The sequence below is a fragment of the Ranitomeya imitator genome, chromosome 3, assembly GCF_032444005.1.
Source record: "Ranitomeya imitator isolate aRanImi1 chromosome 3, aRanImi1.pri, whole genome shotgun sequence".
NCBI lineage: Eukaryota > Metazoa > Chordata > Amphibia > Anura > Dendrobatidae > Ranitomeya > Ranitomeya imitator.
The window spans coordinates 844,127,035-844,144,594 of NC_091284.1; the positions used below are offsets into that span (position 1 = coordinate 844,127,035).

General features: G+C 45.2%; 1 protein-coding gene across 6 annotated transcripts in view; it reads right to left on the reverse strand.

Moving 5' to 3' along the window:
• Positions 1 to 17,560, reverse strand: part of ARFIP2 (ARF interacting protein 2) — a 55,270-nt gene that overhangs the window by 25,118 nt on the left and 12,592 nt on the right. For 5 of the 6 annotated variants that reach the window (XR_011319463.1, XR_011319461.1, XR_011319462.1 and 2 more), the window contains exons 2-3: positions 7,767 to 7,872; positions 5,398 to 5,506 (exon numbers count right to left, since the gene is read on the reverse strand). Coding sequence is in view for 3 of the 6 variants with exons in the window: in XM_069759614.1 (XP_069615715.1) it covers positions 5,398 to 5,506; positions 7,767 to 7,865 (208 nt within the window). In the remaining 3 variants the exon portion in view is untranslated. Of the gene's footprint in view, positions 1 to 5,397; positions 5,507 to 7,766; positions 7,873 to 11,154; positions 11,202 to 17,560 lie in introns of those variants that run through there. The other variant, XM_069759615.1, reaches the window with a different exon arrangement.

The window sequence follows — 17,560 nt, forward strand, 5'->3', positions numbered from 1 at the left end:
TTTTACCCCTTCTTCTTTGCAAACTTGCTCAGTGAGATTGGATGGAGACTTCTGTGTACAGCAAAGTTCAAATCTTGCCACAGACAATGGGGTTTAAGTCTGGACTGTGACTGAACCATTCACACACATTAATATGTTTTCATCTAAACAATCCATTGTAGCTGTGGCAGGATGTTTAAGGTCTTTGTACTGCTGGAAGATGTACCTACGTCCAAGTCTCAAGTCTTTTGCAGTCTTCTAAAAAGTTTTTTCCAGGATTGCCATGTATTTAGCTCCATTTAGTTTCCCATTACATCTGACCAGTTTCCCTGTCCCTGCTGAAGAAAAGCCTCCTCAGAGCTTGATGCTGCCACCATGTGTGATGGTGGATATGGTGTTTCAGGGTGATGTGCAGTGTTAGTTTGCCGTCACGCAGCATTTTGCATTTATCCCCAAAGGTTCTCTTTTGGTTTCATCTGAGGAGAGCCTCTTCTTCCACATGCTCGCTGTGTCCCCAACACGGTTTTTTAAAAAAAAAAAAAAAAAAACAGCAAATGGGACTTCTTCTGGCTTACTATCAACAATGTCTTTCTTCTTTCCACTCTTTCAAAAAAGCCAAATTTGTGGTGGAGTACACGACTAATAGCTGTCCTATAGGAAGATTCTCCTCCCTGAGCTGTGGATCTCTGCTGCTCCTCCAGTGACCATGGCTCTCTTGGCTGTTTCTCTAGATATTGCTCTCCTTACTTGGATTGTCAGTTTAGGTGGACGGCCATGTCTTGTTAGGTTTGCAGTTCTGACCTACTCCTTCCATTCCAAATTTGTTTCATCCTTTGTACTTCACAAATACTTGATACTTTCTGTTGGTATATCACATAAAAGGTATGAAAACTTTTTCAAGGCACTGTAGGTGTTCGGAGATAAAAAGTACAATCATGAACCTGCTTCATACAACCAAAACACAAGATTGACAGATCTCTAAAGTGTGACAACCCCTAGGAGGTCCATCACGGTGATCTCCATCACTACTATCAATGTAGATCATCTCCTTTACTCCTTCCATTGCAGTATCTCCATTACTTCCATCATTGTATATAATCTCTTCTACACCCTCCACCACGGTGATCTCCATTAGTTAGGGTTAACCGTTGGCTTGCCTGCTTGTTGCCTCGTCGCAGGGGTGAAACTCATAGAACACTGTAGACATTTTTAGTCTTTTTTGTACCACATGCGGAGCCTTAGAACAGGGACCGGTTCAAGTGTTGGTGGTGGCTGGGGAACCCCTTTTAACCATAATATAGGCTCTAGATCAAATGTTTGCTACCTAGCGGCCGAGAGTTTGCTAACTAGTACTATTTCAGGAGGACCATGTACCCAATGCCTCCACTGGTATTGTACGTAATAAATCGTTCATATTTATTACGGTGGCAACTAGTAAGTTGTTCTGAGCACTTTACATACTGGCTAGAAAATTCATCCTCTATTCAAGGAATAAAATATTTTATAAGCAACCTCCATCTGGAGATTATCTCATCTACACCCTCCATCATGGTATTGCCATTACTTCCATCTTTAGGTCATCATCTCCTTTACACCCTCCATCATGATAACTAGATTACTTCCACATTATATTCTCTACATCCTCCATCATGGTCATCTCCATTAATTCCATCATTACATCTCCTTGTACACCCTCCATCATGGTATCTACATTATGTTCATCAGTAGGATATTATATCTTCTACACCCTCTGTCAATGATCCCAGGGAGGATAACTATCAACCCCGCCGCTCACACCAATAGGTTATGAACCGGGGTTGTTTGGTTGCCGCTGGTTCCTTTCTGAAGGGGATTTATCTATATCCCACTTCCCAGTTCCGGTTTGGAACTTGCAGCTCTCTGGCGCCCCCCTTACCCTCAGGTCAGTCAGTGTACTGTACCTAGGATGATTAGTCGCCAGAAAGACTGCCTGCTATGTACTGGCTAATGGGCACAATGCAGCGAGGGTGATATAACTACTCCGACTCAGGCAGGAACAATAATTATCAATGCCGCTGTCGCTACAAAGTCTCCCAAACGCACAGGACAAATTCCGCTGCCGCCAGCTCTGATTTCTTAATTATTAACGGGTCCGGAGCCAACCCAGAACAGTAGCGTAATTCACTTCAGAGGACGTGACAGTACGTTATAGAGCAAGGAGAGACAAAGCTAGTAATTTTATATTCTACTCCAAAAAAGGTAGGCAGTGTTTACAGAGGTATAAAAATATATTATAAAGAAAACAAGTATCGTATGTACAGTACAATTACATATAAAAAGGGATTAAAGTTGAAAAACACATTTCATTATGTCATCTTATCTCATGGCTGACCATGTGCTGTGGGGGAAGGGCGAGAATACATATCCAGATGCATCAACCCTCTATATAGCAGCTAGGCCCCAGACTAAAGACACGTGAAGACTTTTGTCCCACTCAGTTATTTCCCAGCCCAAAACCAAGGCACTCCCCCTGTGGTGACCTCACTCAGAGGCTGGATACTCACCTTTCTTACCATTATGAAAAACCATCATCCCACATATCTTGGCGCAGGAGCCTCATAGAAAGACGACACCGGTGTCGTCATGCTCAGTGTGCCATAGGGATGCGTTTAAGTATACACTGTGTTCCAAATTATTATGCAAATTGGATTTAAGTGTCAAGATTCAATTGTTTTGTTTTTCAAATAAACTCGTGGATGGTATTGTGTCTCAGGGCTCAATGGATCACTGAAATCAATCTTAAACACATGTGATAACTAGTTTTCCAGGTGATTCTAATTAAAGGAAAACTACTTAAAAATGATCCAAGACAAAAAGAAAAAAAAAGGTCGAGCTGCACAGCCTTATCTTTCAGCAGATCAGTGGCGATGATTCACAGCAATCAGCCTTCAGTGCAGGGGGTGCTCGCATGGAAGACAACTGTGTACATATGACTAAGAGCAGAAAAATGCGGCAGCACTCACCCTGTAGTGGTCCAATGCTTTTATTCAAGACATGAGGATTTACAGCTTCACGGTCCGAGGGAGTGCAGGTGAACGGGAGGTGAGCAGGGAACGACGATGACCTGTTGAAGCGCTTGATCAGCGTGAAACGGCCGTCGTCGTTCCCTGCTCACCTCCCGTTCACCTGCACTCCCTCGGACCGTGAAGCTGTAAATCCTCATGTCTTGAATAAAAGTATTGGACCACTACAGGGTGAGTGCTGCCGCATTTTTCTGCTCTTAGTCATATCTACTTAAAAATGATGTTCCACATTATTAAGCAGGCCACAGGTTTCAAGCAATATGGGAAATAAAAAGGATCTCTCTGCTGCTGAAAAGCGTTAAATAGTGCAATGCCTTGGTCAACGGATGAAAACATTAGATATTTCTCGAAAACTGAAGAGTGATCATCGTACTGTTAAGAGATTTGTGGCTGAATCTGAGCACAGACAGAGTTCATGCAGATAAAAGCATAATGAGGAAGGTTTCTGCCAGACAAATTCATTGGATTAAGAGAGCAGCTGCCAAAATACCATCACAAAGCAGCAAACAGTTATTTGAAGCTGCTGGTGCCTCTGGAGTCCCTCGAACCTCAAGGTGTAGGATCCTTCAAAGGCTTGCTGTGGTGCATAAACCTACTATTTGGCCACCCCTAAACAGTATTCACAAGCAGAAACTGTTACAGTGGGCCCAGACATACATGAAGACTAATTTTCAAACAGTTTTGTTTACTGATGAGTGTCGAGAAAAACCTGTATGGTCCAGATGGATGGAGTAATGCATGGTTGGTGGATGGCCACCATGTCCTCAACAAGGAGGTGGAGGAGTCATGTTTTGGGTCGGAATCATGGGGAAATAGCTGGAAGGGCGCTCTAAGGTTCCTGAAGGTGTGAAAATGACCTCTGCAAAGTATCTAGAGTTTCTGACTGACAACTTTCTTCCATGGTCTAAAAAGCAGAAACCAGGAGCAAAATCATCTTCATGATGACAATGCCCCATCTCATGCTGCAAAGAATCCGAGTCATTGGCTGCTATGGGCATAAAGGAGATAAACTCATGGTGCGGCCTCCATCTTCACCTGACCTCAACCCTATAGAGAACCTTTGGACAATCATCCAGCACAAGATCTATGAGGGTGGGAGGCCGTTCACATCAAAACAGCAGCTCTGGGAGGGAAGAAATACAAGCAGAAACTCTCCGAAAACTCACAAGATCAATGGAGGCAAGAATTGTGAAGGTGAAATCAAAGAAGGCTCCTATGTTACATGTAACTTGGCCTGTTAGGAGGTTTTGGAGTTAAATAGCTTTTTTGTTCAGTGAATGTGACCTCCTAATGCTGCAAATTCCACAAATATACATAGTAACATAGTAACATATGAGACTTTTCAGTTCTTTATATCAAATGTTTAGAAATTCTACTGGGCCTAATAATTTGGAGCAGTGCATTGTGGGGTTTTATTCATTTTGGAGATTATACTGTTATCATTGGGAGGTTTCTTCAATAAATTCGATGTATAATCTAACGGGTGATGACTTTTATTAGACTGACTGTCATTTGCACCGATCATTTAGGAAAATCCGAGAAAAATGTCATTTGCATAATAATTTGGAACATGGTATAGACATGGGGTAGCTGGGTGACCCGGTCCCGTAGTAATCCATTTCTCAATTGTGCTGGTTCTGGAACCTAGAAAACTCACTGGCTGATAGTTCTACCGAGGCTCATGTCAAAAATGTATTTGTCCCACTCCTATCATTAATGGGTGCTGTGATATTTACATTTGCAAGGACCAAGAAACCCGGGTTATTCCCATGTGTTCTACTTGTACTTTCACTTTGAAGCCATAAAACGTCCTCAGCGGAGTTGGCAGCTGGTCTCACATTACCACCATATTGCAGGGGAGGGAGGAAGAGTGGCTTAGAATTCCAGCCTATATAGCAGGGGAGGGAGGGAGGAAGAGTGGCTTAAAATTCCAGCCTTGTGTTAGCAGGCAGAGGAGACTGCAGCCGAGAGCTCTGTATGTGTAATGGAAGCAATAAGGACTCCTTCCTATTTCCTGACACCTCACACAAAGCATCAGCTGTGATCCCCGGCTGTAATGTCTGTATCTTCTCTTCTGCGTCCTCCCTGTCTGATGCGTTATGATCACACCATGTCCCTGCATGGTCGGACACGACCATTATACAGTACAGTATGGGCGCATTTATTGTCTCCGCACAGAAACTTTTTATTTAATCACATCCAATTATGGAAGTTATTATTATTCCAAGATCTATCCCCTATAAGCTTCATCTATGTAGAGGCATTCCTGGGCCAGGCACCCTGTGATAGACCGTCTCACCAACCCCGGACCTTTCCACAGGACATAGAGGAACCCATCGCCCGGGCACGCTCTTACCTTTCAGACTGCTGGTGGGAATGATCCCTTCCGTGGTTCCTCCATATCCGCCAGACACAATGCTCGTCTCGTTGAGGTTGGGTCCGGACACCATGACTTGCTGCAGATCCTACAGACAGACATCAGAGAGGTAAGACTTGTGATCTGCGAGAGGAGAGGGGTCTTGGGAGCAGGAGCAGAGGGTCTATGCGCAGACGTATGCATTAGTCTTGGGCCCTTTATAGGCTACTTTTCCTTGATTTGGGGCTGTCAGACATCGTCCTGTGCCCGACCCAAAATATGTGCGATGGGAAGTCCACGCAGCCAATGGTCCAGGATGTTCTAAGAGGCCCAAAAAGGTTCAATGCGGCTATAAGGCTACTTTCACACTAGCGTCGGAATTCGGCCCGACGCAATGCGTTATAGATTCCGACGCTAGCGTTGTTAGCGCCGCACAACGGGTGCAGCGGATGCATTCTCCGGCGCATCCGCTGCCCCATTGTGAGGTGCGGGGAGGTGGGGGCAGAGTTCCGGCCGCACATGCGCGGTCCGAAAAAGCGGTCCGTCTGGAGCAAAAAACGTTACATTTAACGTTTTTTGCTCCCGGCGGTCCGCCACAACACGGCGCAACCGTCGCACGACGGTTGCGACGTGTGCTAATATGTCGCGATGCGTCGGTAATGTTACTCTATGGGGCAAAAACGCATCCTGCAAACAACTTTGCAGGATGCGTTTTTTCCCCTAAATGACGCATTGCGATGTATTAAAAAAAACGCCAGTGTGAAAGTAGCCTAACTCGTCAGCGTTTCCAAGTTCACTGACTTCTTCATCAGGACAAAGTGCAACAGTTTATTGGTCTCTGAACCCCTTAGAGACCACCAATATGTCTTGTTACTGACCTGCGACATAAGAGGCTAGCATCGCCCGACGGGTGACAAGATGGCCGCTGTCCACTATAGGTGACACCCTGCTGCATCAGCCACGATCAGTGCTGGCACCGACTATGGCCATTTAACCCCTAAAATGCGGACTACGGCATCTAGATGGATAATGGAGGGTGGGGTCTCCCTCTTTCACCCCATCGGCACCCTGAGATCTTGATTGTGTGGTCCTGATCTTTGCCATGGCAGTTCACGGACAATTAATCACCAGCCATAGCGGCCAATTCAGACATTATCAACATTTAGGTGGGAAAAAAAAAACCTGAAAAGCACCTGAAGGGTTAATAAACCACCTGAAAGCAGTTGTCAGTATGTCAGGGGGTGGTCTTATTAAAATGGTATCACTTTTGGGGGCTTCCAATATATAGGACCCCCAAAGTCACGCCAAAACTGAACAGGTCCCCAAAAAATAAGGTTTGTAAATTACCTTGAAAAAAATGACGGCTTCATTAAAAAAACCTTCTAAAATGAGATCAAAATAAAAGAACATTTTCCGAATGGTGCGGATGTAAAGCCGACATAAGGGAAATGTTATAAGGACTATCTGGATTAAAGAATTAGTCATTCAGAGTTTGCAAATTGAATTTTTTTTTTGTCAAATTTCAGATATTATACTAAATAAACACAAAACATAGCGACCTAAATTTACCATTACCATAAAGTACAAAGTGTCAAGAAAAAACAATCTGAAAACCAGTGGGAAATGTTCTACAGGCTACATAAAGGGACACGTCAGACTTCCACATATTGGGCCGGTCACTAAGGGGTTACATCGTGGACCACTGGCAGCGCGGACGGACACCACTTACTTCCACTCTCCCGTTACTCCATATGGTGGGCTTCTTCAGCTGACATAGGGGCTGTGCCTTCACATTCAGCTTTTTAACCCATTGTCTTTCCAGTTTTTATCCATTCTTGACCCAAAATAGACAACTAAGCAGACTAGCTCCTCAGATACCAGGAAAGTAGTCTGACAACGATCATGGGAAATGTTCCCTACAGCTCCAAGTCTGGTCCCACAGACTAAAATGGGGATGTGCTGCAATACCCGACTCTGCCATGGGCAGGAGGGGCACTGTAGAGGATTGAAGAGCATACTGCAAATTAAAGATCGGAAAGGTTGAAGAACGCAATCTTAAAAGGGGGACATATGGAGAGACACCAGCTCCAATGGAGAAGCCTCCACATAGAAGATCGACCTCAATGCTACCAATATAACGGACTATTCCTGTCCGGGGATCCGCTCATCTGAGAGTTAAACACCAGATGGGGATCGGATCAGGGGAAAATCCTCAAATGTGGCTGAAAATCAGCACAACTCGCTTGGTGACTTTACAGCTTCACACTGATGACGTGACAGCAGTAAAGGAGAGAAGGCCACGTGCTGGCCGGCAACGATAGAAGAACCTTGGTCACTGGCTGGACATGTGGACAACATGGACACAATACCTGTTCCAAACTCTCATCTTCATTGATTGTCCCGGAGACCCCATTACTGCTGATGGGAATTTCCATTGTGGCCGCTTTGCTCATTATTCCTTCAGACATCTTGATCCTGCAATGAAAGTAGGAATGATCAGACCACGGGGCCTACGAGGACAGACCTGCACTAGAACCATGGTCGGCGAGCAAAAGAGGTCCTTGAGTAACGCTCATCCCTCCTGCCTACAGAGATGCTGAAGGGTTTCCCAGGCCGAATAATATCTTACCACAGCATTCGGCAAGAAAAGACGTGTGTAAGAAAGTCATAAATGTACTGTGCCGCCCCACAGACGCCCTGCAGAGCGATGGGAGAAACATTTACAAGTCTTGGTACCGTACAATAAAGCCTGTGAGGTTATAAGGGTATGTTCACACGTTCAGCTTTTGCAGTGGCGACAAGAAAAATGTTGTGTAATATGTGCCGATTTGTTGTGCTTCTACTTGAATCGGTGAATAGCGCAGAAAACATAATGAAAGAATGGACATCCCGAGTGTTGGGTCAAAAGATGAGCGGAAGAAAATAAATCAGCATGTGCGCGAGATTGCAGAAATCTCAATCATTATGCTGCTTCTATAAAACGCTGCATATTTTATCCACCAAATATTATTGCTTAAAAACTGCAGCAAAAAGGTATGTATCCTAATGCCCTGCCAGCATAAGTCATACACAAAGATATGAAGAGGAACAAGCAAGAGACAACAGCCCCCAAATCTCTACACTGGAAACCAAGTCCACTAGGCCCAGAATGCAGAAACAGTAGACCAGTCTTCTGGACATTACTGACCATAGCTCTCTCCTACAGGAAAACTACAACACAGGAAAGATGAAAACATCCCTCAAGGTGTGTCAGTTCCATGCTTCTGCTCATCTCAGTACACATTAAATGACGTCTCATGTCATATCTACAATCCAAATTGTGAGAAGACAGTATAATATGTAGAGACATGGGTGAGCTGAGAACATGGACTGATGTGTAGAAATGGGTGAGATGAGAAGACAGAACGATGTGAAGATATATGGGAAGAGATGACAAGACAAGACGATGTGTAGAGACATGGGAAAAGATGAGAAGACAGGACAATGTGTAATGAGAAGACAGGACGGTATGCAGAGATATGGGAAGAGAAGATGGGACAATGTGTAGACACATGGGAAGAGATGAGAAGACAGAAGGATGTGGAGAAACATGGGAAGAGATGAGAATATGGACCGATGTGGGGAGACATGGGAAGAGATGAGAACATGAACCGATGTGGAGAGACATGGGAAGAGATGATAACATGGACCGATGTGGAGAGGCATGGGAAGAAGTGAGAACATGGACGGATGTGGGGAGGCATGGGAAGAGATGAGAACATGGACAGATGTGGAGAGACATGGGAAGAGATGAGAACATGAACCGATGTGGAGAGACGTGGGAAGAGATGAGAACATGGACGGATGTGGAGAGACATGGGAAGAGGTGAGAACATGGACGGATGTGGGGAGGCATGGGAAGAGGTGAGAACATGGACGGATGTGGGGAGGCATGGGAAGAGATGAGAACATGGACGGATGTGGAGAGACATGGGAAGAGATGAGAACATGGACCGATGTGGCGAGTCATGGGAAGAGATGAGAACATGGACCGATGTGGAGAGGCATGGGAAGAGATGAGAACATGGACGGATGTGGGGAGGCATGGGAAGAGGTGAGAACATGGAAGGATGTGGCGAGTCATGGGAAGAGATGAGAACATGGACCGATGTGGAGAGACATGGGAAGAGATGAGAACATGGACGGATGTGGAGAGACATGGGAAGAGATGAGAACATGAACCGATGTGGAGAGACATGGGAAGAGATGATAACATGGACCGATGTGGAGAGACATGGGAAGAGATGAGAACATGGACCGATGTCTAGAGGCATGGGTAGAGAGGAGAACATGGACGGATGTGGAGAGACATGGGAAGAGATGAGAAGACAAGACGATGTGTAGAGACATGGGAAGAGATGAGACGACAGGACGATATGCAGAGATATGGGAAGAGAAGATGGGACAATGTGTAGACACATGGGAAGAGATGAGAAGACAGGAGGATGTGGAGAAACATGGGAAGAGATGAGAATATGGACCGATGTGGAGAGACACTGGAAGAGATGAGAACATGGACCGATATGTAGAGAAATGGGAAGAGATGAGAATATGGACCGATGTCTAGAGGCATGGGTAGAGAGGAGAACATGGATGGATGTGGAGAGACATGGGAAGAGATGAGAACATGGACAGATGTGGAGAGACATGGGAAGAGATGAGAATATGGACCGATGTCTAGAGGCATGGGTAGAGAGGAGAACATGGATGATGTGGAGAGACATGGGAAGAGATGAGACGACAGGACGATATGCAGAGATATGGGAAGAGAAGATAGGACAATGTGTAGACACATGGGAAGAGATGAGAAGACAGAAGGATGTGGAGAAACGTGGGACGAGATGAGAACATGGACCGATGTGGAGAGACACTGGAAGAGATGAGAACATGGACAGATGTGGAAAGACATGGGTAGAGCTGAGAACATGAACCGATGTGGAGAGACATGGGAAGAGATGAGAACATGGACCGATGTGAAGAGACATGTGAAGAGATGAGAACATGGACGGATGTGGAGAGACATGGTCAGAGATGATTATGCATGATAATAACGCATAAGAAAATAGGGCCATGTTTGGAAGAGTAAGAAGTATAAGGTGTAGTAGGAGGTGAATTTTTTTACCCCTTGAGTAAGGCGTGTTAGAAATGCCGAAAGTTTAGGGTAAGCCAGTGACAGTTTGTGTATTAGGAAGAGGCTGTTAAAAACTTTAAGTACAGGACAGGTGGGGAGGCGAGAAGTTCTGGATAAAATCTTTCCAGGATACAAGTGGCAGAACAGGTTATACAGTAAACAGAGGAGGAGACATGGAGAAGGCGAGGGGACAGGTGACTGTGCAGGAATGTGTCCAGCCGAGAAACATGTACCCTGTAATCATTAACCAGCCGCAGCTGGACCAGACCCTGAGCGGACACTGGGGGACCACTGGGTGCCCTGAACACAGGCCTAGACATGACAGTGAGCAGGGAATACGCCAATACATAATGATGCGCACCGGTAGACACACGACAGTCCAGGGACCACCCTTTGCACTCTGCAGCACAGTGGTGTACGGATATACACACGTTATAGCTGGGAATCGCTGTGTGCTCACATCTTTGCACACGCAATGTCCACATGATGTCACATGCACCGTATACATATATACACAGACGCCCTCTACATCGACCTGCACACATTACCCCGGAGGGAAGGACAGAGCAGACACAGAACCCTGTTACCTGCAGCCGTCATGTCAGCACACACTGTCACCTGTGCTAGCTGCACTAGTCAGCACTCAGTAAGCCACACCCACAATACCTGGGCACACCCAAGCCCCGCCCACGAGCCTGCTTCTCCTGGGGATCACTACATCCACCATGTGTGTCAGTGACGTAGATCCTGGGAGGACAGAGCAGAAACACTCAGTGTGAGCGACAATCACTCCCATCCTCCATCCCGGGCCTTACAAAATCACAAGCGATGGAGCATTTCATTTACTCAGTAAACTATTCATTAACTTACATTTCTTGTGAAACATAAGACAACTTGTGCCCAATATCATAGTGAAGGCAGTGAGTGATACTGACTATTGGGGTGGGGCACTGCAGGGTGACATACTGTATATGAGGGCACCGTGATATAACGGAGGCTGATGCATGGAATTGTGGAGACACAGGGTCGGTGGGTGCGCTCGTCCGCTGGCTCAGTTATCTTCAGAAACACCGCATGGAGCAGGGCTCATACCACTGAATGCCCGCTCTCCTTTCCAGTGGGTATGCTACTACTCAGAAAACACAGGGTGAGGGTATAACAGTGTGGCAATTCTTTATTGAACCACAAAACAGTCAAATAACACATGGAACAATCCCAGCAAAAATACCCAAGACGGTGCAAAGATTAGAGCGACTACCCCAATGGCACTCTGCTTTTGACAGGCACCCACAGAGAGGAGGGAACGACAAGCTTAGGATGTTGACAGCTCATTGATGCCAGTGGTCAGGTGACCTGATAGCCCCAACCTGTGTTCTCCAAATGTATCAGGTGATCGAAGGGTCCCATCCTGGATTATCCAAATGTCCCTATGGGTTCAGTGATGGCCAGTGGATCAAATTTGTATTTCTCTAGCTGGAGCCATGGTGTCTGTTTTTCTGTCAAGTCACGCTGGAAACAGATGCAGATCCCCTTTTATAGTTCACATCTCTAATTCAGGCACTTCTCCGCAGGACTGGGGGAAGGTGGCGGGAACTCATCTCTCATTGTTCGAGGGTTTATAGTTTATCCTTCAATGTTTTGCAAATCAACAAACTGCACGGCCTGATACAATGGGTAATCAACATATTAGTAAACATCGATTATTCAGTGACCCTCTGTTCCTGTCTTCCAAGGATAGCACACGATAAGATGCAGCAAACATCAATTCAACCAACAAGAAGAGTCAACGTTCAGTCTCATATAAACAATAGCTCATAGCCCTGGGCCTACTGAAATAATACATCTACAGTCATGGCCAAAAGTATTGACACCCCTGCAATTCTGTCAGATCATACTCAGTTTCTCCCTGAAAATGATTGCAATCACAAATTCTTTGGTATTATTATCTTCATTTAATTTGTCTTAAATTAAAAAATACAAAAGAGAATGAAGCAAAAAACAAAACATTGATCATTTCACACAAAACTCCAAAAATGGGCCAGACAAAAGTATTGGCACCCTCGGCCTAATACTTGGTTGCACAAACTTTAGCCAAAATAACTGCGACCAACCGCTTCCGGTAACCATCAATGAGTTTCTTACAATGCTCTGCTGGAATTTTAGACCATTCTTCTTTGGCAAACTGCTCCAGGTCCCTGATATTTGAAGGGTGCCTTCTCCAAACTGCCATTTTTAGATCTATCCACAGGTGTTCTATGGGATTCAGGTCTGGACTCATTGCTGCCACCTTAGAAGTCTCCAGTGCTTTCTCTCAAACCATTTTCTATTGCTTTTTGAAGTGTGTTTTGGGTCATTGTCCTGCTGGAAGACCCATGACCTCTGAGGGAGACCCAGCTTTCTCACACTGGGCCCTACATTATGCTGCAAAATTTGTTGGTAGTCTTCAGACTTCATAATGTCATGCACACGGTCAAGCAGTCCAGTGCCAGAGGCAGCAAAGCAACCCCAAAACATCAGGGAACCTCCGCCATGTTTGACTGTAGGGACCGTGTTCTTTTCTTTGAATGCCTTTTTTTTTCTCCTGTAAACTCTATGTTGATGCCTTTGCCAAAAAACTCTACTTTTGTGTCATCTGACCAGAGAACATTCTTCCAAAACGTTTTAGGCTTTTTCAGGTAAGTTTTGGCAAACTCCAGCCTGGCTTTTTTATGTCTCGGGGTAAGAAGTGGGGTCTTCCTGGGTCTCCTACCATACAGTCCCTTTTCATTCAGACGCCGACGGATAGTACGGCTTGACACTGTTGTACCCTCGGACTGCAGGGCAGCTTGAACTTGTTTGGATGTTAGTCGGGGTTCTTTATCCAACATCCGCACAATCTTGCGTTGAAATCTCTTGTCAATTTTTCTTTTCCGTCCACATCTAGGGAGGTTAGCCACAGTGCCATGGGCTTTACACTTCTTGATGACACTGCGCACGGTAGACACAGGAACATTCAGGTCTTTGGAGATGGACTTGTAGCCTGGAGATTGCTCATGCTTCCTCACAATTTGGTTTCTCAAGTCCTCAGACAGTTCTTTGGTCTTCTTTCTTTTCTCCATGCTCAATGTGGTACACACAAGGACACAGGACAGAGGTTGAGTCAACTTTAATCCACGTCAACCGGCTGCAAGTGTGATTTAGTTATTGCCAACACCTGTTAGGTGCCACAGGTAAGTTACAGGTGCTGTTAATGACACAAATTAGAGAAGCATCACATGATTTTTCGAACAGTGCCAATACTTTTGTCCACCCCCTTTTTTATATTTGGCGTGGAATTATATCCAATTTGGCTTTAGGACAATTCTTTTTGTGTTCTTTCATTTAAAACAAATTAAATGAAGATAATAATACCAAAGAATTTGTGCTTGCAATTATTTTCAGGAAGAAACTGAGTATTATCTGACCGAATTACAGGGGTGTTAATACTTTTGGCCATGACTGTAGATAATTAAGAATAAACAATGTGTTGCTACATTCCTCCCCCTTCTTAATTAGCCAGACATAGTAAGTAGAGATGAGCGAATTTGATCGGGTCAGGGCTTATTTGGCAAGCTATAGCGCTTGCCGAATAAGCTGCAGAGGGAACTTGGCTTCCTGGATCGTGCCGGAGGATCAGCTGTTCGGTTCTGCAGCTGCGGCTGTGTCACAGTCAGGACACATGCATGGGTTCCCTCTGCAGCTTATTCGGCAAGTGCTATAGCTTGCCAAATAAGCCCTGACCCGGTCAAATTCGCTCATCTCTAGTGATAGGCTTTCGATCATTCTTCTCCACTTGTTGGGGATAGTCCATCACCATTTCTTTCAGCACAGACACGAACGTAAGAAGTTTCACCTTCAAGAGACTAAAACTTGGTATCATTCAGTTTCCTCAAAGCATATTCCATGTCTTCCTTGCGAATAAACCCCACAATCTCCATTCCACCCTTGTGCACATAGCATAGTAGACATTTCCAGCTTCTCTGCTATGACCTTTCAGATCCTGCCAACTTCCCGATAGGAGAAGCAGTGAGACGAGGACTCTGGATTCAGTTAGTTGGGAAGAGGGTTTGCTCCTCCCGTTGATTCCCCCATATCCTTCCCCTGGTCCCTGGTTTGTCCTGGGAAATGCCACACGTACCCGATGAGAACTGAACTTGTATCCATTGCACTCAAACACGGCGTCTTCTGCATCCCGCAGATCCTGGAAGCTGATGAAGGCAAACTGTGGCACCACCTTCCCCGCGATTCTTCAGCTCGATGGTACAGATCGCCAGTACTAATGGAACAACTCCTCCAGCTCCTTTTCCTGCATATTGACAGGCAAATTACAAACATATATGTTCCCATTCCACGAGAGCTGCCCCCCGGCCAGGGAGATGACCACTGGGTAGCTTGGTAAATGGCATTCCGGGGGATAATATCTGGGCTGACCATGGTGATGGGAGATACAGTCTTCTGAAGTCCATAGGCCTGGATATTACGGGGCCTTGTCCAGCTGGATGTGGCAATGGAGGTTAGCTGGTTTACGGTGGTCAATCTGCCATATAGAGTGGACAGGTTATATCACTTCATCTACTGCTGGTATATCCCGGGGGGTAGCATCCCTCAGACCCTGATGGCTCTTCACTGCAGATGGGCTCCTGGTCTGGGGCCTCTACCCTGTAGATAATCTTTGGCCACGTGTCCAAAGTGCCCACAAACATAACAGCCCCGAGGGCTGGGCAAATCACTGGTTTGGTTTGTACACACACACACACACACACACACACACACAGTCATGGCCAAAAGTATTGACACCCCTGCAATTCTGTCAGATAATACTCAGTTTCTTCCTGAAAATGATTGCAAACACAAATTATTTGGTATTATTATCTTCATTTAATTTGTCTTAAATGAAAAAACACAAAAGAGAATGAAGCAAAATGCAAAACATTGATCATTTCACACAAAACTCCAAAAATGGGCCAGACAAAAGTATTGGCACCCTCAGCCTAATACTTGGTTGCACAACCTTTAGCCAAAATAACTGCGACCAACCGCTTCCGGTAACCATCAATGAGTTTCTTACAATGCTCTGCTGGAATTTTAGACCATTCTTCTTTGGCAAACTGCTCCAGGTCCCTGATATTTGAAGGGTGCCTTCTCCATACTGCCATTTTTAGATCTCACCACAGGTGATCTATGGGATTCAGGTCTGGACTCATTGCTGGCCACCTTAGAAGTCTCCAGTGCTTTCTCTCAAACCATTTTCTAGTGCTTTTTGAAGTGTGTTTTGGGTCATTGTCCTGCTGGAAGACCCATGACCTCTGAGGGAGACCCAGCTTTCTCACACTGGGCCCTACATTATGCTGCAAAATTTGTTGGTAGTCTTCAGACTTCATAATGCCATGCACATGGTCAAGCAGTCCAGTGCCAGAGGCAGCAAAGCAACCCCAAAACATCAGGGAACCTCCACCATGTTTGACTGTAGGGACCGTGTTCTTTTCTTTGAAAGCCTCTTTTTTTCACCTGTAAACTCTATGTTGAGGCCTTTGTCCTAAAAGCTCTACTTCCAAAACATTTTAGGCTTTTTCAGGTAAGTTTTGGCAAACTCCAGCCTGGCTTTTTTATGTCTCGGGGTAAGAAGTGGGGTCTTCCTGGGTCTCCTACCATACAGTCCCTTTTCATTCAGACGCCGACGGATAGTACGGCTTGACACTGTTGTACCCTCGGACTGCAGGGCAGCATGGACTTGTTTGGATGTTAGTCAGGGTTCTTTGTCCAACATCCGCACAATCTTGCATTGAAATCTCTTGTCAATTTTTTTTTTCCGTCCACATCTAGGGAGGTTAGCCACAGTGCCATGGGCTTTACACTTCTTGATGACACTGCGCACGGTAGACACAGGAACATTCAGGTCTTTGGAGATGGACTTACATAGTAACATAGTAAGGCCGAAAAAAGACATTTGTCCATCCAGTTCAGCCTATATTCCATCATAATAAATCCCCAGATCTACGTCCTTCTACAGAACCTAATAATTGTATGATACAATATTGTTCTGCTCCAGGAAGACATCCAGGCCTCTCTTGAACCCCTTGACTTGTAGCCTTGAGATTGCTCATGCTTCCTCACAATTTGGTTTCTCAAGTCCTCAGACAGTTCTTTGGTCTTTCTTTTCTCCATGCTCAATGTGGTGCACACAAGGACACAGGACAGAGGTTGAGTCAACTTTAATCCATGTCAACTGGCTGCAAGTGTGATTTAGTTATTGCCAACACCTGTTAGGTGCCACAGGTAAGTTACAGGTGCTGTTAATTACACAAATTAGAGAAGCATCACATGATTTTTCCAACAGTGCCAATACTTTTGTCCACCCCCTTTTTTATGTTTGGTGTGGAATTATATCCAATTTGGCTCTAGGGCAATTCTTTTTGTGTTTTTTCATTTAAGACAAATTAAATGAAGATAATAATAACAAATAATTTGTGATTGCAATCATTTTCAGGAAGAAACGGAGTATTATCTGACAGAATTGCAGGGGTGTCAATACTTTTGGCCATGACTATATATATTCATTCTGTCATCTCTGCTGCCAAGAAAGGATATATCCAGCCACACCATCCGGAACATCAACATGGACCTAACTGCAAGAATGAAATCTGTGCCAGAAGTGATTCTGGCACAACACCCCTCCATAAATCACCACCACCTCCATGACAGCAAGCACCTGAATAAACTAGGGGTCAGCCTTCTGGCCAAAGAGCTGAAGGACATTGTGCTGAACAGGGACCCTAGGCCTGTATCCAACACCAACCACAATCTCATGGAAAGACCCTCAACAATGCAAAGGCAGGAAGCCACAACTATATCTAAGGAACCTGGAAACAAACACCCTCACCCAAAATCTGACCATCAGAGGAGAAGACCACCATGGAGGAGACCACCGACCTCACACAGAGACATACAAAACAGAGGCATCCAGAGCAGAAATAT